This window comes from Copidosoma floridanum, unplaced genomic scaffold (genome assembly GCF_036245765.1).
Source record: "Copidosoma floridanum isolate Cflo_tuat_1 unplaced genomic scaffold, Cflo_Japanese_pri ptg000021l, whole genome shotgun sequence".
NCBI classification, from domain to species: Eukaryota; Metazoa; Arthropoda; class Insecta; order Hymenoptera; family Encyrtidae; genus Copidosoma; species Copidosoma floridanum.
The window spans coordinates 2,445,228-2,471,550 of record NW_028321898.1 but is presented as its reverse complement, the minus strand read 5'-3'; the positions used below and the strand labels follow the sequence as shown (position 1 = coordinate 2,471,550).

At 36.0% G+C, this 26,323-nt stretch overlaps 1 protein-coding gene across 1 annotated transcript in view; it reads right to left on the bottom strand.

Moving 5' to 3' along the window:
* The window catches only part of Aldh7A1 (aldehyde dehydrogenase 7 family member A1), a 631,978-nt gene that overhangs the window by 46,555 nt on the left and 559,100 nt on the right, over positions 1 to 26,323 (bottom strand). Inside the window, exon 8 of the mRNA XM_089594934.1 lies at positions 19,314 to 19,574. Within this exon, the coding sequence (XP_089451060.1) occupies positions 19,314 to 19,574 (261 nt within the window). The remainder of the gene's footprint in view (positions 1 to 19,313; positions 19,575 to 26,323) is intronic.

The following is a 26,323-nucleotide window of genomic DNA, read 5'->3' as shown; positions in this document are numbered from 1 at the left end:
TGTCGTTTCTTTCCTCAAAAGGGACAGAGAGCCAGCCTCGTCCATTTCAGCCAGCGCCATTCTTTCCTGCCATCGGTTTGGCGGTAGCATAGCCACTTTAATCTCGCTTGGGTCTTCTTTGGTTTGAGCAGACTCTGGAATGGCTGCTAAGACTTTCTCTTTATCGGCGACTGCCTCTTAGTCAAGTACCTCCAAGGTAACTCTAGGTTTCCTTGATTGTACCTTTTCTGCGGTACTAATAACCAGTGAGATGGCCTGCGTCAGCTTCTCCTTGTCTTTGGTGCTTTTGGCGAGCTTCACCAAAATTAAACCAGTCTTTGTGCTGCGTATTTTGATAGGTTCCGCGCCGCAGTCTCTCGGGTTGACCAGGTTACGGAATGCTGCGAATACTTCCGCGAGTGACTTTTCTTCTGCTGGTTTCACAAGGATGGCCTTGTTTCTTTCCTTTGCCATTCTCCACTTTTTAATTTACTTTATTGGCTAACCTTTGTTTCAAATCGGTGTGCTACCTACTGGCTTCTTTTTAGCAGCCACTGGCTCCTTGTGGCTTACAAGTACCTGCTTTCTTTCATTTACGACTTCTCTCCACAGTTCGTCGTCGTCATGGTCGTCGTTTTTGCTTTTTTTTTTGGCTGCCTGTCAATTGCTTTTTCAATATTTTGGAGGACGTCTGTCATTCTACCTTATACTTTTTTCTCCTCATTTTCTGTGTCGTTGAAGGTTTTCTGTAGGGGAGCAACTACCGTTGATTCAGCCAGTGTCAGCAGATGTTCATTCTGGCTATTCTGGGCTATATCCTGTGGTTTATTGGTCCAATCGTTCAACCAAATACCAGTTGTCATATGCTTTATGATGTTTGAAAGCATAGCACTTTCGTGCTGGACGCCTTTGTGGCCTTCCCCAGAATCCGTGAGGCCAACACCAGTCACCCAGGCTTTCACCAGGTCGGAACTGGTGGCGGATTTCCTCTGAAAGGGTACCGCCTGGTGTACGTTATTTCCATAAGCGTCACCCATGATTAGTTATATTCAGGAACTAACCCTATATTTTTTTACGAGTTTTTTTTCTTGGCGTTTTAGTCCACGAGAAATATTTTATTTCGTTCCAACCACCCGCGGGTACAAGCTCCAAACACCGCAGCGTCTCGAAGCCATACACCCATGAAGAGCTTGCCTCCATTCGCCACCCGAAGAGTACGTGCCCCATAGACTTACTGCCTCAGCCCAAGGGTCATATATGAGGCATTTCACGTCAAATCGCACAGGCTGCGCGCGAGACCACTTTTCATGCTTTGATTACAGTATCAAATTAATGAGGAAGATAAATCGGAGTAAGCATTTCCGACGTATTTTAACCTCAGCTTTTCAATGAAATTATTAAAATTACTAAAAAAAGTCAACATAACCTTAAAAAAAATATAAAACATGTTATATCTTCAAAAGGGTGTATTACTATTACATTATTCGAAAAATCTAACGTCAAAGTCTATGCTCTCGTGCCGCCGCGACGGACGGCCTGGCCGGTGGGGCACGGTGCGGCGCTGCATGCGTGCTATATATAGCAATTTGTGACCCACCGAACCGAGAAGTCTGCTTCTTTAGCCTTAAATTATTAGTTGATGTTAATACAGTATTATTTTTTACAATAATTATTTAGACATATCAATAATAGTGTTGATATCAGGCGCGGTTCTCCTCCTCTGAGTTCATTTACAGCAGCAAAATTTTATTACTCTATTAATCGTGATAAAGGTTACGGCATCAAATAATTCTGAGATTTGTTTGCTTGAATAATGTATTTTGTGAATTTGCTATTCTTTGTGGAGTTTATTGAATTTTGAAAAAATTTGGTAACTACAACTGAAGGTTCAGAAGTTGTCTTTTTAATAAAAAGTAAGGGTAAAATGATACCAGGAACTCTTCGGAATCACGCATTTATCCCTCTTGATGAAAACACATTTAAGCTGCGTCATACATCTTTAAGTTCAATATTTCAAACATTTCCGAAAATTTCCAATCCAAAAATTAAAAAATCTACTTTCAAGAAAACTGCAAAGGTAAAGAAAAATATTTAATTGTTTTTATACGATACAATAATATATTGCATAGTGTACAGTATTGAAGTTGAAATTAAAGTTTAAATAAATACAAATTGTTTATTATTATGTAAACATGTCAATACTTTATTTTATTATAAAACATTTATTAGGAATATTGCGTTGTTTTCAAACGTAAGATATGGTACGAATGCGGCGCTACGTCCGCCGCCAGGCCGTCCGTCGCGGCGGCACGAGAGCATAGACTTTGACGTTAGATTTCTCGAATAATATAATAGTGGACACTCTGAAAATCACTATACCAACGTAAAAAAACCTTCTCTTTCGTTTTAGATATTAAAAAAAAGATTCGAGACACCCATTTACAGATATAACATGTTTTATATTTTTTTGAGGTTATGTTGACTTTTTTTTGTAATTTTAATAATTTCATTGAAAAGCTGAGGTTAAAATATGTCGGAAATGCTTACTCCGATTTATCTTCCTCATTAATTTGATACTGTAATCAAAGCATGAAAAGTGATCTCGCGCGCAGCCTGTGCGATTTGACGTGAAATGCCTCATTGTCTTGATTATTGGTAATACCATCATCATTATTGTCTTTATTTACATAACCATCATCACCATCACAATCGTTGTAATCACAATTATCAACATGATTAGTATTATCGTCATAATTATCACTAAATCTATAACTATCTATGACATTATAATTGGTAAACTTAGTTTTATTCTTCTTTTTATTTGTAATAATAACAGTTTTATCACTATAACTATCTTTATTGTTAATATATTTCAAAGAATTATTATGTTTATCGTCAACATCATTATAATTCTTATTATTTATATCACCATTTATATTATCTAATTCATCTTTATCATTATCATCATCATCATCATCATCCTCATCATCATCATCATCATTATCATCATCATCATCATCATCATCATCCACTAGGTTTGCCACTTGGTGAAGCTAGAGAACGAATGTTCTTTGTCATCTTTGTCGTAGCTGCAGTACTTGCAAGCAGACGTCTGTGTTTTCCACATATTTTTCAGGTACGAACGAAAATACCCATGATTTAAGAGAAATTAAGTAAGGTAGTAATCTACATCCCCATGTTTTGCTCAGTCCATTCCTTTACATTTTTTATCAGGGCTGTTATCCATCTACCTTTAGTTTACTCTTGCCATCTGTGTTGCCAGCGTTCCCAAGTGATTTGCCTAGCGTTTTTCTTGGCCTCCATTCTTCCTAAATCCTGCTCCATAAGGTACCATAATCGTCTTTCTCTCGCAAGAAGGTCGATGAGGATTATGCCTGCTATGACTATTATCGCATACTCCGAGACTATTCGATAGGCGCAGGCTATCTTTAAGGCTCCTATTCTTTAAACTTGGATAATTTTTACTCTCTTGTTTTCGACGTTTATTTCATGTTGCCAAATCTTAGCCCCGTACAAAGTAATAGACTGGGCCGTAGACAAAAGGAGCCTGTGCCTTTCAGGCTTTGGACCTCTAAAGTTTGGCATGATTTGGCTTAATGCTGCTACTCTTGCTGCCGCCTTGTCTGCTGCTTACCTAAGATGGCTCCAGAACGTAAGCTTTCTATCCAGCGTAAACCCTAGGTATTTTACGGCATCCTTTAACGTTACTTATTTTTTTTGTACCTTGAAGAACATTATGGTATCCATCTCTTTTCACGTCAACAGTACCATTTCTGTCTTACCTGCTGCAACTTCGAGTCCGTGGTTCTCCATCCATGGAGCCACTCTCCACATAACCTGGTTAAGTCGTTTCTGGACAGGTTCCATTGTGCGTTTGACGATCACTACAGCATTATCGTCCACGTATCCTATCAAGAACGTCGCCTCTGGCATTTCTTGGCGAAGTAGTCCATCGTATGACACGTTCCAGAGATCAGGTCCAAGTATGGATCCCTGAAATGCCCCGTCAGTTATCTTCTTTTTTGTTTTGCCTTTTGTTTTCGTATAGGTTAAGAAGCGGTTCTTGAGTTAATCCCTCAGCACTTTCGAGAGATAGTGTTCTAAATGTGTGTTCAAGAGCGTGAAGCATATTTTTTTATCTTGCTGAGTTGAAAGCGTTCTTTACATCTAAAATCATCAGAAGAACGAGGGGTCTTGCTCCATGGCATATGTCTTAAGTGCTCTAAACTATTTTAACCACTTTTTCTACTACTTCTATGGTAGCCCTTCCTTTCCTGAATCCGTACTGCCTGTCAGATAAGTCTCCCGCGTTTTGTATGGCCTGTAGGAGATGGGCCTTAAGCAGCTTTTTGTATAATTCTTCCCCGTGTCCAGCATACATAACAGCCTAAAAGATGACGAGGAGTTAGGCTCCCCTTGCCTTTATCGATCAGTACTAGCCGTGCGTTTTTTCAGGGGGTTGGGAACAACCTCTTCCGCAAACATGCATCGTATAGGCTTAAGAGCAGCTGTTGGTGTTTTTCACCACTGTCTCAATGACTATTGCCGGTATACCATCCGGTCCAGAAGCTTTCCCGTTTTTCACCTATCCGGCTGCCAGCTTCAGTTTCTTTTGTGTAAGTCAAGGTACATCTTATATGAGCTCCAAGTCTGCTTGATCCTCAAGTTCTGGATGCATGGGGGTTAGCGTATCTACCATATGCCTTATCGTATCCGCGTCTTTTTCCGCAGTCTCTTGTATGCCCATATTCCAGGCATCTGTAGAATCGCTGGACGATAATCTTGCACCTTAGGTGGCACCGAATCCATCCCACTGGTATCATCCTTTTCGGCCATTCGGCCATTCTTCGTCTATTTTGACCAGCGCCAGTCTTTCCTGCTATTGATTTAGCGGTAGCATAGCTACTTTAATTGCGTCTGGATCTTCTCCAGTTTTAGCGGCCTCTTAGATTACTTCCATAACTTTCTCTTTATCGGGGACTGCCTCTTAGTCCAGTACCTCTAAGGTAACTCTAGGTTTCCTTGATTGTACCCTTCCTGCGGTACCGATAGCCAGTGAAATGGCCCGCGTCAACTTCTTTTTGTCTTTGGCACTTTTGGCAAACTTTACCAGAATACAACCAGCCTTTGTGCTGTGTATTTTGGTAACTTTCGCGCCACTGTTCCTCGGGTCAACCACGTTACGGAATGCTCCTAGTACTTCCGCGTATGACTTCCCTTCTGCTGGCTTCGTGAAGATGGCCTCGTTCCTTTCCTTTGCCTTTCTCCGCTTTTTTATTACCTTCCCTGGCTAACTTTCATTTGGATTTGGTGTGCTACCTTCTAGTTTTTTCTTAGCAGCCACTTGCTCCTTGTGGTTTGCAGGTGTCTGCTTTCTTTTGTTCACGACTTACCTCCACAGTTCATCTTCGTCGTCGTCAATCTTACTTTTTTTCGATACGCTCCGATCCTCGGTAGCGCCATCGTCTCTACCTCTTTTTTTTCAGAGGCTGTCTTATCACACGAGCCGGCAGAGGTGTCCTCAGCACTAAAATCTCCCCCACAGTCTTCTGGTGGCGAACCTTAAGGTCCTTTACAAGCCCACAGATTTTTTATATTTAAACTCTGGCTTCTTTGACTGTACTGCTGACGTTTGCTTGCCTATCAATTGCTTTTTAATACTTTGTCGGATGTCTGTCATCCTACCTTGTACTTTTTCCTACCCCTTTTCTGTGTCAGTTGGAGGTTTTTTGTAAAAGAGCGACTACTGTTGATTAAGCCAGTGCCAGCTGATGTTTATTCTGACTATTCTGGTCTAAATTCTGTGGTTCGTTGGTCTGATTAATTAATCAACCTCCAGTTGTCATTTGCTGTCAAATGTTAGAAAACATAGCATCTTCGTGATAGACGCCTTTGCGGCCTTCCCCAGAATCCGTGAGGCCAACACCAATTACCCGGGCTATCAACAGGTCGGAACTGGTGGCGAATTTTCTTGGAAAGGTTACCACCCGGGGTACGTTGTTTGTATTAGCATCACCCATGTTTGGTTTCATTTGGAAACCAGCCCTGGATTTTTTCACGAGGTTTTTTTCTCGACGTTTTGGTCCATGGAAACTATTTTATTCCGTTTCAACCACCCGCAAAAAGATTGCCTTTATTCCACACCCAGAGAGCAAGCGCCCCATAGGCTGACTATGTCAGCCCGGGGAAGTATTGTTGATATTACCGTTGTCATTATCATTATTTCTAATATCGTCATTATTATGACCATTGTAATTGTTAACATAACTGTTATTATTATTATTGACGTAATTATTATTATTTAAATCATTATCATCATTTTTACCATGTTTATCTTCATCATCATTATTGATATTATTATTTTTATTATCATTATTATTGTATTTATTATGATTTTTATTTTTATTTTTATCATCATCATCATTATCATCGTTTTTGTCAGTATAATTAGTATCGTTTTTTTGGTCATTGCCATCATTATCATTATTTTATTGCTATCATTACTTTTGTTATTATTGTTATTGACTTTATTTTTGTTAATATGATTACTATTATTATTATTATTTTTGTTATTACAATTATCATTACTAATATCATTATTATTCGTATTGTTATTATTATAATAATAATTATTATTATTAGTATGGTTATTATTAATATCATTGTTATTATTATTATTATCATTTTCATTACCATAATCATCACTCTTATTGTTATCATCATCATAATTATTATTTTTATATTTTTAATATTACTTTTTCTATTAATCTTATTTTAATTATTATCATCATTTATATCATTATTTTAATAATTCTTATTATCATCATTATCATTTTTGTCATTAACAACAACATTATTGTCATTATTTTGAGCTAGAGCTCAGTGGGGCCTTTCATTAGTCCTTCTAGTTTTTCTTGACTTATTTGATACGACATAAAATCACTTACTTAAATCGATCGAGTTGAGGACACGCTAGAAATAGATGACACCTCTACAGAACGATTATAATTGACAAAGATGTTGTGAATGTTTTGAAAGTCCTCATAGTTTAGAGCATTTGATTTGGTATTGTTTAAAACTAGTGAGATATTTTAATAAATTAATAATTACTTTATTATAAGAGAAAATAGATCTTTCGTTCAGTATTTTGGTTATGGTGTTCACTGCTGATGTGCAAGTGCTTAGGAAGATGCCCAACTTTTAAAAAAATAATAAATTTTGACTGTTAAATGTAAATTTATAATGTTTATTATACAAGGGGAATTTATCTACCATGAAGTCAAAGGGCACTATCATGATACTTTGCCACTCCTAAGCTCCTTTTTCTTCTTCGGTGTATATTCACGGCTGTGCCCTCTTCTTCTGCTTGACAGCCAACTAGAGAACCAACGGACATAGTGTTGTACTGACTTAATTTGTGTATGGAAAGCAGTGTTGCTGAATTGCCAGTGTCAGACATGGAGAGAAGCGGTGAGAAGCCACAAGAGCTGTGCTGGGAGAACGATTGATGGAAGAGAAGGAGTAAATTAAGGTTGATATTTGGTAAAACGTTGGAGACAGCTGGGATAGCCACTACGTTGAAAAAAGAACTTAGTTTATCTGGCACATCTTGTACTCTATAGGCGTAATATTTTCTACCTATTAAACTATTACTTAATTCAAATATGTTTTTGGTTTAATAGAATTCCTAACTTTTAATTTAATTTTTAATATTTGTTAAAATGATTATAAATTTTACGTGGCTGATCAAGTGGTAGTTATTCCAACTGACAGTTATAAAATCCAATACATTAAGTGATTTTTAATCAATGTATAAAAACCGTAAAATAATAATATTAGTATAGAGTCAAGTAATAATACTCTTTGTTGTGTTATTGAGCATAGTCATATTATTTATTTCAGATCAAAAGATTCTATACGGTGACTACTAGATTTTACTGAACAAGTACTGCAAGATAATTTAATTGATGACTTTGACTCACCTGTATCCATTATGCATTACTAGTAGAGCTTCTGTAAATGGGACAAAAATTCATACAACCAACGAATTTTTTTTTGCACTACCTCCAGAATACCAAATTATCGAAGTTCCATTATAAATAATTTATCAACCTGTCATTAGTTAAGTCATAAATCACTTTTAATGATGCATAGTCGATCAAGATGGTAACTTAGTCCATCTTTGTGGAGAAGTCATAACGATAAAATTTCACAATCAACCTTCATCGCACTGGGTATCGTTTATTATCACTAAAAATATATAAGCAGCTTGACATGTTTTTCTGCGCTCAGTCAACAGCAAGCTTTCAAATCGTTCAGACATTAGAAAGGACAATGGAAGTGTCAAAAATTGATAAATCAAAACATACAGTTTTTCTAAAGTCTGTAATTAAAAATGGAAGATGTAAGCTAACGTTCAGATTTTGTACCCTAAAGACGGATGAAATTACAGGTAGTCAGTCTCACTTCACGTTTGATAAGTTTACCGTGTATTATGAAATTCATGCTTATCAACTCTATGCATCTTCAACATATATTAGTACTGATAAAATTCGTAAAGCAATGTAACATCAAGACCTATGCCTGCTACCATTTTACAGTTCTTTATATATTTATGATGTTTTAGTTAAAGCAAATGGTACAATGACGGCTATAGAGATAGATAAGTATAAAAAAAGCATGTTCAACAACTCCCATAAAAACAATAACTGACGCTCAATCCCGACCCAAGTGTACTAACTGAAAATGATGGTTAGCTTAGTACTTTCAATAAACTTAAGAATAATAATTACTATATTCATCTCTTGTTTTTTCTCAGAATTGTTATTGGTTTTGCTGAAAACTATCGTAAAATAGTTGTTGATGTTAAGCATAAACTTATACTCACAAGATCTGGAAATGATTTGAATGCAGTTTAATGCGGCTCATGCCTAACGTTGCAATATCAGATACGCATAAAATTCGTACATTTAATTACTTACATACAGATAAGTTTGTATCGACGAGCTTTTAAACTTAGGACATTTCTGAACATCTACTTTTACATCCACTACATTTGAAACATTTATAGATGGTCAAGACATTCTATTAGTTAAAAAAGCCATGCTATAGTATATAAGCCTTTCGGGAGAATTGTAAAAATCACAGAGGTCTTAATGCAAGCCAGTTCTATCATTGCAATATAAAAAATGTAAAACTATATTTTAATTCAAAATATTATTCTTATGGAAAACTAAATGTTGGTACAACAAACTATCATTTTGTCTTATTATACGATATCCATGCAAACTTCCAGAATTCATATTAGGATCAAGATCGTACACCTCTGTTAAGCAATTATTAATTTCAACATGCTGTACCTTTGACTGTCCTTGACTGCTCTTAAAAAAAAGAGTCGTTAAAGAATCAAAGATGTGCTATTAGAATTTAAGTTACATGACAATTTTCCTGACAAGATTACCACTTATTACTTTTCCTTACCAGCTTACTGCTTAATTTTACATAATTATTTAGATCAGTAGAGTCCAATGAGTGGGGATGTTAAAAAACTTATGTGAAGCCATAAAATCCGTTGCATGGCACTAAAAATATTATTCATCTGTTAACTACTATGAAAAAAGGTCAGAGAAGTTAGATCAGAGAAGCAAAATAAAAGGAAGAACAAAAAGAAAATAAGTGAAGACAAGAAGAGTAGGAAAAATTTAAGATGAGACATGCTGAAGAATGTGAAGAAAAAGAAGCTAGGTAAAAATCAAGAGATCATAAACATTGTAAGATCTGTTACAATGAAAAAAATCAACTTGCTAAGAAAGATATTTATTTATCAAAAATCTCATAAGCCAACTATTTGCAAATTTACTACTGATATTAAATACCGGAAACTCTTGACCATGGATGATAATAACAGAAATAAAAAATCCTGGCTGAAAAATTTTAAACAATAGTTTTCAACTAATAAATAATTATCATTTCGAAGCCTAAAGTTATGAAAGATTTAAACAATAATTTAAGGTTTTTATTTGGAAAAAAAGTAGGAAATGAGATATATGGTAGACATGTAGGACTTTAAAAAGTCTGGTAATGATTACATACTTAAAGAATCATCTATAATTTCTCGCTTCATCTGAACGATGCTGGAGCTTAAATGTATTTTTTTTAAAGGCATCCTTTACTTGGGGTAAATCATCACAGAAGTATGAAGATTAAAACTTACATCGTAAACTTAGCTGTTGTGGCCTTGCCTGACATTTAGTTAATACAAAGTACACTGAGACTCGAAATATTCTACGAGGAAGTATGAAAGATGCTAGAAAATTTTTATGTAAATGCAGAACTAAAACAAAAAAGGCTTAAAAGATGTAAATTCAAAGTCATTGATATGAAAGATTATGCTTTATTCGAGCTCCCAAGATAAGTTACTACTTACCCTCATTATAATGGAGCTTACAAATGTAATTGTGCTCTTTACAATATCAAATACATAAAAAAGATCTACTTACATACATAATAGAAACATAATAGTAATGACAATAAGATGGTTACAAGGAGAAATTTACGAATAATTTATAAATAATTCATACACAATACCATTTCTACTTTAAAAACATGATTTTTATGTTTTAGTTCAAAGTAAATTTGATGAGAGATAAGAACGAAAATGTGTTAAGATTTATTATTTTACCTTAAAAAATTTTCTATTAATATAAGTCACAAACTCTATGAAGAAAAACTATATACATATGATACTATCTATTGGAGAAGCAAAAAAATTGTTTATTTTATCTAATTGGTAAGAACGTAAAGGTGTGTGTAGTACCTTTATCTTTAATTGTCTTATCTCTAATTCAAAGATAAAAAGAAAAGATACATACGGGAATCATAAGTAAATATTCACATACATGTATGTAGATGAATATGTAGATGCGTACACTTATTACTTTGAAGAGGTAACACTTAGTCGTCATTTCTTTTAAATATAAGCGTATAGTTTGATCTCATATTCATACGTGGGTAATTCTTTTACAAACCGGACAAATTGAGGCAAAATCTGACTGACACATTTTTTATTTTGCTGAAAATTTTTTTTATGAGTTCTGTATAAAAAAAACACCTATTGTAGGATTTTTTATTTACATAGAGGGGGTCGAAAATTTTTTAATTTTGTGATTTTTTCCTTTGAGACTCATTTTTAAGCACTCATAACCTTGGTTCTTTTTAAGCTAGAGGGAATTCTATTTTTCACTTACAAAAAAAAAAAAGTAAATTTCAAGAAAAAAATTTTTACAACAAAATTTGTAAACAATTTTATATTGTTTTTAACAATTTAAATGTTTAAATCAATTTCAAACGAGTTCCTAAAATTAAACAATTATTTAATGCAACCATGGTATTCTACGTCAAATTTTCTATAAAAAAACACGTTTTTAATTAATGAAGAAATTATTGTTACTAGGAGAGACATATTAATTTATGTAGTATGGTACGTCGCACAGTGGGATAAACTGATATTTTTCATTTCAAAACTATGTAAACTTCCTTAGAAGAAATATTTTTTCATGAAACTTTTTGGATCTTATAGGTATGATGACAAGGAATAACAGAAAATTATAGAGAAATGTAAAATATGAGATCCTTACCTACAAATTTTGGATTATTTCAGAAACTTTTCAATTTAATTTTTTTTTTTTCTGTTGGAAAATAAATTTTAGAAAGCTAGTATTATACCTTAATATTTATTTTACATATATATTTCTTATTTTTTAAAATAAGATATTAAAATTGCGTCTAAAAAGTGACTTTTTTGTCAAAATCAAGCATAACACCAGAAAAAAAAAATTTTCTTCAGAAAGTTTTAAGAAATGTAAGTGTTGTGGCTGGGAGAGATAACTATTAAAAATATATAAAATAACTACTCAATGATATGGAAAAAAAGAATTGAACTATATACTCATCTGGTATTTGGAAATTTTTTTTGCGTTTTAAATATTTTTTTTGTTCTTTTTTCCAACATTAGTGTTATATGCAGCGATAGATGAAACAGGGCACAGTTACATAGCTTTTAGCTTTAGTTGCAAAGCCTTGACACGGAGGTACACTTATTTGCGTATTACAACGGGCACCAAAATAGATGAGTGTATTAAACTCAAGCGAAGTGCATTACCATCCTTGCTTTATCCAGTCCACGCATTCCGAACGCACTTATTCTATTGATTCTCATAATTTACGTGTTCGGGGCTTACTGTTGTAAACTCTAGTCTACTGTCTGTATTACACATACTTATGGCCGAACTTTAGGATACATGCCAAATAGATTCTTAGAACTCTCAGTAGGTTTTGTTTTATCAAACGTAAAAAGAAGGAAGTATTCCCGTAGGACAGTCATGTAATGTGTGTGCTAAGTAGAAGAGTTTTTATCGTGAATATAAGTGATTAGTAAATATCGGCAAGTAAGTATTGTGTATGTTCTTGGTGCTCGTATCATACAGTTGCTGCCGATAGGTTCAACAATTATTCAAAATATCGTAGGAAACTTAACAATTCACATTTATTGCATAGAGAGTGAACGTTTTTTATCAGTCTATAAAGTTCAGAAAAGTACATTTATTCTTTGATTTTCCTAATGCTAAAACTTATAGAGCTACAATTACAAGTAAAAAAGAACCTTAACCGTGACGTTATCCTGGTAAAACATTAATTGTAATGACAATTAGTCTCGTCATAACCTTACTTGTGCACATTTGGGCTTACGAAAACGTATATAACTTGTATATACTTCAAATATTTGCAGTTTAACGACTAAATTACAATATCCTACATGATTCCATTTGTATTTCTTACACATCGATATTTTGTGAATGAAAAAAAATATGAGCTCAACAGAATCGTTGTTGAATGTGTTTGTAGATTTTCATTTTAGTGATTATGATTTGTACTTTGTATGACTTCGCACTGAAAATGTTTGAGCTTACGTTGATGTTAGCTGCAGTATGTACTATTTGTATGTAAGAAATTTTTACTTTTGTTGATTTAAGTTAAAGCTGCATGTCATCGAAATATCTTGGGACTCCTTATATCAGTGTTGAGCCCTTATAGAAAAATTGTATTTTTTAAAAACTTGAATGATCTATAAGTAATTTTATTAATTAACAGTTTGATGGGTGTTTTAACGAAAAAAATTACAAATGCTCAATAAAAATGCTTTAAGAAATAAAATGAATCAGGACAAAATTTATTGCAATTAGTCTTAATTATATAACGATAGGTAATATCTCGTGCCTATGAAATAAAACTTAAATGTTTATAAATAGTTTGAGAAAATTCAGTATATTAATTACATTTTTCCATCCACCGACTACTTCATTTCAATGATTTATTGAACGCTGGTGAAAAGCATTTCTCTCGTAATATCATTATTTAAAAACAAGCAAGCACTAGTTCTGAGCAAAATGAGTACACTGTGTATTGAAATTTATAAAAAGTATTACGAATGTTATCCCTGAGCGAAAATAAGCCCCACATTACACAAATTGATTGCTCATAGTTGTGAGATCGCGAAAAAGTTCCCTTTACCTTTAGCATATTATTCTGAAGATTCTAGTGAAAGCTGGCATAAGTATTATCGCAGAAATTAGACTGCACACGCACGACGAATAAGCAGGAAGCTTAGAATTCTAGACGTCTTTAATAGGGCAGCTCACATGACAGACCCGATCATTTCATTAGAGTAAAGTAAAAGCACTAATATAGTCTCTACAAAGTTCTTTTTAAACTTGTAAATTTCAGTGTAATATTATATATTACCATTGTTAAAAAATCATAATATCCTATTTCTCCATGTAAATGTAGTAATTACTTCGGAAACTCTAATTACAGTTGTATTATACGCTGGGGGAAAAAAGATTACATAATGAATTTGTCATTCTTAAACTTGTTGTATTTACTAAGCAAAACAATTATTTTATTTTTTTATCAATAGTTAGATTCAGTTGTACTAATTATTAAATTCAAACTAAACAATTTTATCTTGTTTCAAACTGAGAATACAGTTGCAAGTTATTTACCAGCTTCTTAAAAATACTTTTAAGCATTTGTGTACATCATCACGAAACTTTTATGATATTTGACATTTGATTAAAATTACATCTTGAATTTTAGAGCAGTAAATTACATGATACTTTCTTGATCCCTTTAATTACAAAAGCAATGAATACTTTTCAATAATATGTTGCCACTTAGTACATCTTATATGGCTATTATTTTGAATACCTAATGTAAAGTAAAAAATGGACTCATTTGTCTCTTTACTATGGTATTAAAACAATATTTTAAAATTTAGTATTACTTTCCTTAATGAATTTTAATATCCGTAATGGTGAGATAGACTGATTATTATGCGAATGTAATCAAAATAAATAATATAGTTAATTTTTGCAAGGTTATTGGAGAATAAATTATGTTAGAAATAAACGAAAATAGTCATGAAAAGTATTTTCATGTAAAAGTGTTATTTATGAAAATTATTAACCGATGTCAATCATGAAATTATAAACATTTACAGGAAGAAGAATGATGATATAAGTGACACGCAAACGGAATCCGATTAAGAGTGAAACAAGCACGTAATAATTTAAAAGCATCCATGACATTATCGCAATTCATCGTTCCTCTCTTACTATCTGATAATAATTATCAAAGGCATCAATTTGATCAAGCTACTTTATATTTCTGAGAAATCTAATATTAGGAGAGTGAATTAACAGAACAAGAAAGAATTTTCAAAACACGAAAAAAATTTCGAAATACCACATGAGTATATAGGTTAGTTTTTTTTATATCATTGATTAGTTACTTATTACTCCTAGCCATAACACTTACACTTTTGAAAACTTCCTCAAAAAAATATTTTTTTTTTGGATTATGCTTGTTTTGACAAAAAAGTCACTTTTTAGACGGAATTTCGATACCTTGGATACCTCATTGAAAAAAATTAAGAATTTATGTAAAATTAATATGAAGGTATAATACCAGCTCTTTAAAATCTATTTTCCAACAAAAAAAAAAAAAATCAAATTGAAAAATTTCTGAATTAATATGAAAAAATTGTAGGTTAGGACTTCATTTTTCAAATTTCTCCTTAATTTTTTGTTATTCCTTGTTATCATACCTATAAGATGCAAGAACTCTCATGAAAAAATATTTTTTTTAAGGAAGTTTACATAGTTTTGAAACGAAAAACATCAGTTTATCCCACTGTGCGTCGTATCAGTGCGCGGGCACCTCTGCACGCCTCTTCTTCTTACCCTACATCGTCTTTTTCAATAACATTAATGGTTTTCAAAGTTATAACACGTTAGTAAAAAAAAAAGATGTATTAATTTTCATTTTTAAACATGACTTATAATCAAACATATGCCTGTTTAAAGGTTTTTACAATTGTTGTTTCATCATTTAATGAAAACATATTTGCTTCTAGGCTCTGAAGAGAGATCGGTATCATGGAATGGAATCGTAAAGTGCCTTTTATTATTAAAGCTCTTTGAAATTGTTCTCACAATATTTGTTCTTGCTTATCTTACTCATTATTAGCTTAATAACGACACGTTATGCTTTGCAAATCTTCTGTTGCCCAAGTGAATAATTCGTGGAGTGTTTGAATAGGATCATCTATTTTTAAAAGACTAGCTCTGGCAGCAAGTCATTTTATCATTCCACCTATTTCATCGCATAGTTCCTTGCCATGAGACGTAGGAAAAAATGCCATTCAACTCATATTCCAAAATCTTTCTACATAATGAGTAAGATTGATAAAGTTTTTCTTGTTTTGGGACTGTGCGCTTGCACTGTCCAAAAAATATAGTAATTTATTAACCTCTTTTCAATTAGTCCTAATAAACTCTACAAGTTGTTTAAAAAAAAAAAAAAAAAATGAGCAGCAACTGTATTACGATACAAGCATTTAGAAATGTGATCAAAACTTTAGTTTTTTATTTTTCAAGTCCAAGAATTCCATTTGTTTTTTGACCTAAAAAGAATGAATCAGAAATTTTTCAAGCCATTTCAAGCCATTGCTTAAAAGTTGTAAAAATTCATCTCCACTAGGTATCAAAGTTTGTAGTGAAGTTCCGTCTTTTGTCACGCACTGTTTGTATTACCCATTTTTAATGAATTTCTTATCGAAATTTTGTTGTGATTCTTTAAAAATATTATCTACACCAGGAACTCATCGTATAGTCCCAAAAAACAATTAGAAGATTGAATATCACACGCCGTACAATCCAAACAATTATAATTAGTTAGTGGTTTTTCGGAGTCAACTGTGATATATCTTGAATTCGCTCCATCTATCATGAGTTTAATATTTGCATGTATTGGACCCACACACACCGAATGAGCCACTGGCTTCCGCCAGTACACAATGTTTAGATCGTATGCTAGCAAACTTTGAAAAACTACACTTTATTATCAAGTACTCTTTTCTAAACAGTTTATACGATTCTTTTAAATTATTTAAAATCAGCCGTTTTTGCATATATATTTTGTAACCATTTACTAATGGAGATGAAATCTTTTTTATCAGGTTTGATTTGTGGGTGTTCATCAGATTGATAGAAGTTTATTTTACTGTTAATAATATCCACTTAATAAGATGGGTGGCTTTTGGGACTTGGAGTGCCTAATATTTCTTTATTTTTAGCAATATTTTTTGCAACAGTTATTATGTGGTAAGTAGCTGTGGGAAAGTTTACCTGGATTTTCTGATAAGACCAGTGCCTGAAAACAGTCAAAATTTTGAATTTATGACATTGGTCTGTACTAGTGTTAGAACTTTCTTGTAAGGTTCTTATAATTGCGACATCTGCATTAACTTTATTAACATTATCTGGATCATCGATGTTTGCATGAAAAGGTTTCTTTTTAATCGTTTTGGTAATTTTTAAAACTTTTTCCTCAGAATAACGTTTTTATTTCAATTTAAGTTTTTGAATAGGTAATGATCCCAAAAAATGCAAAGTTTCATTCAAATAATCAGCATTGTCATTCAATAACTTTTGGTTTTTACCTGAAGATCCTAAAGTTCGATTACTACTTAATTGTCCATCAGATGCTTCGTTAGATGACTCTAGTTCATCTTCTTGCTGTAGAGAATAAAACATGATTATAAACACCCAAAATTGATTAAATAATATGTATACTCTCTTTAGGTTTCATGACATATAATTATTACTGTTTCAGCTTCAGCCATATCTTCATTTTTTTAAACACTTTTTGAGATGCACAGACGACGGAAATCGAAAATTCTTTGTCGTTAAGCTTCAGAAGTCTTTCGTACATTAAGTTGACGTAGTTAATCTGTAGTAACTTTTCGCAATCGCGACGCTTTACTTGAGTGACCTCTCAGATTCAAAGGGTTGAAACATCTGTCAGTGCGAACGTTCGTGCTTATTGTTTTAGGCATCGTGCTGGTATTCAACTTTTTCCGCGCACGCGCGTGCACGTGTGTGTCAGCCAAAAAAATCGAGACCATTTGTCGCTTTCCTAAAATACACACACCTAAGATCGTTTTGTAACCTATAAATTTAGACACGTTAGTCCAGATGAGACAAAAAACCTCAAGCAGGTTTCACAAAAGTTTTTATCAACTACCAAACAGAGATCAGAAAAACTATAAATTAAAAAAAAATTGACTAACCAATTCTAATAATAGCTTTCACATAAAACTTCTAATGCTTTCACAGAGAAAAAAGGTTGTTACTCTAACGATGTACTTCATACACTGGAAGTTGCAGGCCAACATGCCAGCTATGGTGACCAGTATATCTTTGACACGTGTTGCCATGTATAGTTTATTCGTGATGAAAATTTATCAAATTTACAAGTTAAAACCAATGATGAAACGAAAAAATAAACTTATTGTTTAATAACCATTTGTTGAAGTGCACGACTATATGGATAGGCTGTAGGTATGCGCGTCTGCGCGAGCGTATGTGTGTGTGTTAGAGGAGAGGCACGTACAGCGACAGTCAGGTGTGCGTCCAGTTCTGATTTGACCGTAGTCAAGTGCACACGTAACATTTAGCTCTCCTTTGCATTTTATAAGTCTGTGCATTTAGAAAGTCAGTTATAGTCGGTCGTCAGTTAGTCTTTGTAAAGTCAGTTAAATAAATCAAGTTATAAATTAAAATCTGTTTGGTCATCTCCTCGTCTCCTCACCCAAAACCCTTCACCATTAATATTATTGAAAAAAACGATGTAAGGTCTGGAGAAGAGGCATGCAGAGATGTCTGGGCGCCGTTATGACGTGCTGTGCTACATAAATTAATGTATCTCTCACAGTAATAATTATTTCTCCATTAACTAAAAACATTAATTTATAGAAAATTTAACGTAGGATATGATGGTTGTATTAAATATTCTTTAAATTTTGGGGACCATAGTTTGAAATTGATTTAAACGTTTAAATTGGTGATAACAATATGAAATTGTTTGTTAATTTAGTTGCAAAAATTTTTTTCCTAAGACTTACTTTATCATCTTTCAAATGAAAAAAATTCACTCTAGTTTGAAAAGAACTAAATTGATGAGTGTTTAAAAATGAGGCTCCAAGGCAAAAAAATGAAACTCTTAAATTTTTAACTCCCTTTGTTTGAAAAAAAAAAAAAAAATAAGAAAAAAAATCGAATAAGTATTTTTTTAACGTAGAACCCATAAAAAAAATTTCAGGCAAAGAAAAATGTGATGGTCAGAAAGGTATTTGGTTTGTCAAAGATTTACCCACATACAAGACACCACTCTTAACTACGGGCTAATCAGAGAGATGGAAGCTGTGTGTAACCCTTAGCACTTCGTGTAGAGCCCTGGCTGTCTACGTACGGTTGCTCGCGTGGAAAGAGATTGAGGTTTTGTGTTGGATTGAACGTTTGCTGGTATGGGTCTAGTTTATTTATTTTTGTAGTAAAAAATAACGGTTATTGTGAAATAGTACGTAGTTATACTCTTGAATCACTAAAGTAAGAATTTAAACTATTGACGTTTATTGACTTTTTGTGCTATAGTAAACCTTAATGGTTTCAATATTTAACTCAAACGTTAAACAATAATTTATAGTCCATTCAAAAGAAGATCATATTAAAATGCAAGCTTGCTAGTTTGGATTTCAATATTATTTAATGACAAAGGAGCAAGTGAGAGGAGTCTGTAGATATGTATAAAAGAAGATAAGTTAATGTATAACTAACAGTTGTTTCTTTTCAGCAGAAATATCATAATTTCTTATTTATATAGGATAAACGATATTTGTAAGTTGATGAGCGTACCTTAAATAAGTCTGCCATATTTTCTGTAAAAAGAGAACTACTAAGGCCTTGTTCAACATTATTATTTATCGCTATTGCTTCTTCTAATGAATTGACGTTAAACACATAAACGATAGGTGCAAATGTCTCTCTTTGAACTACTTCTGCATCTGGCTCTAATCCAGACACTATGGTTGGCTGTACATAGAATCCCTTTCTATTAATTCGTTTTCCCCCAAATTCAATATTTCCACCAATTTTAACAATTTCCTTTATAGTATCCTGCAAATTAATAAAAATCATGAGAAAAACAATGTGATTTTTTTATTTATTTTTTTATTTAAAAATTATCTGAAATTCGTGCAAGTCTTTGTTACTTGTGGAATCACTTGAGAGTAATATTTAGAATAAGACTTCTTAGTTCGTTTTTGTTTAACAGTTAAATCAAATAATAATTACGTTTTTATAACTAAAATTTTACAATATAGAATAAAATAATCTATATCTATGGTTAAACTTAATTTGCTTTGAAAAACGTATTTATCTTTATGTATTTTTTTCTTTTTGCCATAATACAGGTAGCAATATTTTAGCCTGTAGGATTACGAACTATCTAGTTTGTAAGACCTCATGAGCTTTATCTTCTTAAAATGCACTCAAAGTCTTTTTCTAAAAAGTAATATATCAAATAAGTAGAAAAAAATTATGAAAATTATTGACTATATTGTCTACGTATACAACATTATAGACTAACAGTGGATGATTTTTTAACTTAGAAAATTTTTGTTTACTTTTTCTCTACAAATATAACTTGATAGTTGATATCTACAATATTCTTTAAAGAAACTTAAGTAAGCATTAACCAAATCTTAGAAAAGTCCCTGATAATACAAATAATCGTAGTAGGAGTAACAATAAGAGAAGAAAATGTTATGAATAAAATACACGTGATATCGGGAAATGTAACTGACCAGTGGAGAGATAAAAACTATTATTATTTGTGGTCAGGTCTGCAGAGACTGTATCATTGTATGTAATAGCCAGATATTTAACTTTAATGTCAAATAATTTTAAATACCTATTGTTACACTCATACAACGAAAATGACGTTTCATTAAAATCAAGTAGTGCTACATACAAACGGTATGATTTATATTTTATAAGGTAGCTGTTTAATACATACACGTGCAAGCGATAAACGTGAGCTGGCTACGGCATCAGTTGTGAGCTAGAGTCAATGCTCTTATGAAGGCGTACGTGTATATATACATACAACATTTGTGTATAGTCAAATACGTATGAACAACACTGGACGGAAATCTTACGTTCTGCAATTACCTCAGGCAAGCAGTAAACAAGTTGTCAGGAAGGAGAGCGACTTTAAACTGAATCATGCCAAACGTCAGAGATCCAAAATCCGTAAAATACGTACATCTTATGTTTACTTCCCTGGTCTTTTATACTGTATGTGGCGGAGATATGAGGGGATGAAATAAACGTCAAAAGAAAGAGAATACAAATTCTTCACGGTCAAAGCATAATCTACAATAATCTCCTTGCATACGAATAGTGACTCAAACATCATACAGAGCAGAAAAAAGAAAAGGAGAAAGAAGAACAGAAAAGTGCGTCATCAAAAGGTCTGTCGTTACTACTGTACTAATCCTAGGAGGGCTGCTTCCAACATTTTCCCTCAGCTTCGTCGAGAGTCCTATCCTGTCATACAATGCTGTCTTTGTATCAAAATTCTATCTGTGTCCCTATGACGAGCTGTTCGTATCTTGCTGTCACAGATTTTCTATGGTGTTGGTTTGGCTTGTTGATTACATCAATAATTTTTTCTGGTTCTGAGTCATTTGCTGTAAAACAAACGTCTAAGGATTTTTCTGGCTTCCATTAGCTAGTAATGCTTCCTCCAGCGTCAAGTGAAATTGAGGCACTTCACGAGATTCACCTCTGATGAAGATCCCAAATGGGCACTCAATCAATTTCATTATAGACATACTTGTGAGTTTTTCCGAAGGCAAGCTGATATCCTTGCTAGCCCTTTGAGCCGTAAATAGTCCCATCGCCTCTATGCTGTCTTTTTTGTTGTTACTTTTTTTCCCTCCCCTTTTGATGGTCAGCATAGGAGAAGATATTTCTAGCGCAGAGACAGTAGTTAGTAAGATGTAACGGCTTGCGGTGAGTAGCAGTGATCTCTGTCCTTATATTTTCTCAAAGATTGTAGTCTTCTTCCCAGTTTCGTCATTATTAACGATTTTGCCTATACAACTACCATCGGGTTGATGTCACTGCTTCTGAGGTCACAACTTTTGGTGGTAAGCAAGTGTCTGTGAGCTCTCTAGAGCAATGGCAATTCTTGTCAGGCTGTCCTTGTTGTCCCTCGTATATCAATTAAGTTTTTTGTCTTGATCTCTGTCTTTGTCGCTGACTTCAGGGTAAAAGGAAGTCCTGTTATCGTAACTATTAGCTTCAGAAACGCACTGCTGGAGTAAGTGGCCTTACATTACAGCCTTATCTCCTGTGATACTCAGTTTGTCGCAAATGTATTTCAACGTTACATATAAAAATACGCTGAATTGCAAGATATAAGAGTTGATGTATTCTTAATGTTCTTATTAATTTGTCCATTTCTTTAACACACTGAGCCAATTTAGAACAAAGGTACTATTACATCTCAGTGTCAACAATCTGCAAAATAGAGTTAATGAAGTCGTCCGAGTGTACAGGTATGTCTTCGGTTAGAGACAGTATCTGAGTAGACGATCTTGCAGAGTGTTCTCATCTCCCTTGCCACTAAACTTTATAATTTACAACTGTCATTGCTGCTTCAAAACCGTAGTCTCTTGCAGATTGGCCAATACAGTCCTACCTATTCGAGATCCTTGGACCACGCGATATATAGCTTGAGCATTTGCATCCATCTTCGCTTCTGCCACACTCCTATAAATCTATGTAAGGAGACTTAATAGGACTAGCTAATTTAGAATGGTTGCATGGCTCACGTATGTCCAGATGGAGACTGAGAGATCCACGATTTCTCAGTTAGATCAACTCGGCTTACGTACATCCACTTCACTTTACCTTGAGTGGGGGTTGTTCGCAACAAGGCCGGAGCCTTGTCACATCATTAGTGAAATCCTTTAATTTTAAACATCTTAGAAAAGTAAATTACTCTTATTGGGAAAAATGTGACTACAAAACAATTACTTAAGGTGCTTTTTGTTGTCACAGTGTCCACTAACAAATCTCGTGACTACTACGTTGACTCGTCAGTGCATGCGGCACCTTCGAGTTGTGCGGAGATTTAGATGTTGGACCATAGATGCCCTGCTGCTCGTAAGTGTAAAAATTATCGTGCAGATACTTTTCCCTTGACCTTCTGAGGCTCTACCTTGAGAGATTACGACCCAGTGCTAAATATCCCAAACAGCCCGTAAAGCGAATGACTCGGTGTTGTAATGATTCGGTCCCCTATCACTCTTTTCCTCCTGACCTTTAGAAATAAGGACATGTATTGTGTTTGTACTATAAAGGTTGTTTCGTTCGACAACATACTGTCGGTCGGGCCCCCCTCCTGATCGTCTCGGCGCTTCGTTATGCCGCTGCCACTGGCATCGACGGCCTGTACCGGGACCAGTTCAGTTCGTCTCCTGATACACAGGTTCACGCATCAGCTGGCCAGCTACACGCCTCTGCCAGCCAAGCCATACCGTCAGCAGCCAGCAAGCCACTTAAGACAGCTAGTCCACCAATAATATCAGCAGAGCATAGCACGCAGAAAAGTGCGCTATTCATTGTCGCCGGGTCCACTTCCCTTGTATTCAATAAATAAAGAGTTTCTCAAACATTGGTCCTTCGAGCTTACGCTGACAAGAGCAACCAGCCAGACACACCTCATACCAGCGGGCAGTCGATGCGCGACGCGAAAAAAGACTCAACTGTAACGTTATTATACCCATCGTTCCGCTAAAGTTAACGATTGCGAATAGTTTTTTTAATGCAAAATGGGTATTTGTTAGTAAAGTGTGCAAGTTTCAAAGTTCTACGCTTTTCACCGTCGCATAGGGATTTTTTTAAAAAAAAAAACCTAACTTGGCTCCACATGATCGTATCATGAAAATTTTTTTTTTTAATTCGTAAAAAAATAAGTACAATGCATTGCAGTTAGTTATATACGTGCAATTATCAAAATACATAAAAAAAATGCAAAAAACCAATAGAAAAAAAAAGTCCTTTTTTTGGAGTCCGATTAAGCTCTGAAAAATTGCTCCAGCATTATTTCCTGACGTCTATTGAAGTTTTTACGAAAGGTGTTTTTTTTCGAAAAAATGCGATATTTCGAAAAATTTTTAATATTTTTGGCTAAAAAGACAACTGAAGGTTTGTGAACCAAAAACTCATAATTTAACCGAATACCAACTTTCATATCTCAAAAGAAAAAAAGTTATTATTAAATTAAAAAAAGACGATTTTCAATGGTTTTTCAAGTTTCCTCAGCAGCTACGCAATCAAATTATATCCAACGCGCGTCAATCGATAGGTTTTTTTAAGATCTACAACTTTGTCATTTAACTTTTCGGCACTGGAGGTCAACTTTTTTTTCAAACGCGGAAAAAGTGATTTTCGGACTTTCACGAATTTCTTAGGTTAACTCAGCCACCGAATGACCGAAAAAACAAAACGCTATGTTTCTTGAATCATTTTCTTCTATATCAACGTATTTTATGTTTTCTGCTAACACTAATGTTAAATTTAACATTAAGCCTTCGTAGATTAATTGGCCTAATGGACGCCACCACAAGACGTGCTTGGGAAGACGAGCTGGAGAAGCTAGAGATTTCCAGCGACGTGCCCGGTGATTCCTGGGCCACCTTTACCATGCTGGCTGCGTTTCTGCGGTGCAGATGCCGCACTCTCAGCTCCGTAGAGGCTTCTCATCTAGCGCGCTCAGCTGGCTCCGCCGGCTCACGAGGGCCCTCCTTGACGCACGCAGGGCGCAATTTCCGCTCCCTCACGACCCAGGAGGCCCCAGCGAACTGCCCGGCTTGTCATGAACCCCATTATCTCGGGCATTGCGGTCAGTTCCGGGATCTGAATCCAGCCGCCAAGATGCACATCGTATTCCAGGAGAAGTTATGCTTTAACTGCCTGAAGCCAGGGCACTCCCTGCATGACTGCCCCTCCAAGTTGGTCTGCCAGCGCTGCCAGGCAGCGCACCACAGTCTGCTGCACGACAGCCGCAAGCACCAGTCTGAAGCTCCAGGATCTTCGGACCCACCCAAGCATGCGAAGCTGACCAGCTCCGATCTCCTCAAGACTCCTGATGAGTCCCAGCAATGACTCGTGGTGCTTCCGACCGCGCTCGTCCAACTCAGCGACGGCCGGGGGCCCATCGTCACCGTGAGAGCACTCCTCGACCCGTGCTCTGAGATCTCGACCATCTCTCTCAAGCTCGCTCGCCGCCTAAAGGCCCCTTTGGAGGATTCTAGAACCAGCGTATCAGGCATCGTCGGCGAACACGCCGTAAGGTTGACACTCCACGCCAGCCTGCGCCTGATGCCAGGGGATGGCACCCCCAGTTTGCATCTGAAGGCTCTGTGCACACCCCACCTCGGTATTACAACTTCTGCAGCCCCGCTCGACCCCAGAATCCAGCGAGTCTGGGCCAGCTGGCAGGACCTCGCTGACCCTGACTTTGGCCTTCCTCGTGCGGTCGATATTCTCATCGGCGCCGAGGTCTACAGCCGTCTGCTGCGCCCTGGGTACCGTCAGCTTGGAGAGATCGTCGGTCAGCATACAGCACTCAGCTGGGCTCTAGTCGGATGTGCTCCTGTGCGCCCCTTGGACAGCACCGTCGCGTGTGCGGCATTGCATGATGAGCTGGCTCCACCCTGGCATCGTGAACTTATCATGCTTCTCCAGCGCTTTTGGGAACCAGAAGAGGTGCCCTCCGTCTGCCACCGCGCGCCCAATGACATCGACTGTGAGCGGATTTTCGTCAACTACCGGCGCGACGTGGACGGTCGTTATATCGTGCGTTTGCCTAAGAAGCCTAATGCTGCACCGCTCCTCGGCGATAGCCTGGCTAGCGTACTGGCCTCACTGCGATCTCTACACCATCGCCTCCAGCGGGACTCAAAGATGGCGATCGAGTATAACTGCTTCATGAGCGTGTACCTCGCCCTCGGTCATATGAAGCGGCTCTCTAGCCAAGAGCTCTCCGAACCGAGCAGCACGGTCTGCTACGTCCTGCACCACGGCATCTGGCAACACGGGGACCTTGGACCAAAGTTGCGCGTCGTGTTTAACGCCTTGTACCCAACCTCGAGCGGCTACAGCCTAAACGACATCCTGCACTCCAGGTCAAGACTCCAGGCCGCACTACCGACAGTCCTGCTGCCATGGCGAAGACATCGCGTCGCCTTCTGCAGCAATGTCCAGATGATGTTCCGCCAAATCTGGGTCAACCCGCGAGACGCAGACCTTTAGCGCATCGTCGGGAGCCTCGATCCGAGTCAGCCGCCTGTACACTATCAACTGCGCACCGTCACTTATGGCACGATTTGCTCGCCCTACTTGTCACTGCGTGTGATTCCACAACTCTGTCATGACAAAGGACACTTGTGGCCAGACGCCGTACCTGTCGTCATGAACGATCGGTACGCGGATGACATCCTCTCGGGTGCCGATGACCTCGAAACGGCCCGGCAGCTTCGGGATCAAGTGATCGGCCTGCTGCGCTCAGGCGGATTTGCACTCTTGAAATGGGTCGCCAATGACGCCGAACTTCTGGCTGACCCCACCCAGGATGCTCACCTGCGCCCTACGTGGCGTTAACTCAGCGACGCCGGCCTCGTCAGCGAGCTTTGCATCAGCTGGGACCCAGCCTCGAATACTTTCCGGCTCACACCCGTGGCAGCCCGAGAACAGGATACCAAGCGGAGCATCCTTGCTGGTCTCGCGAGCCTCTTTGATCCTTGCGGTTGGCTCGCGCCAACCGTACTCCAAGCCAAGCTCCTTGTGCA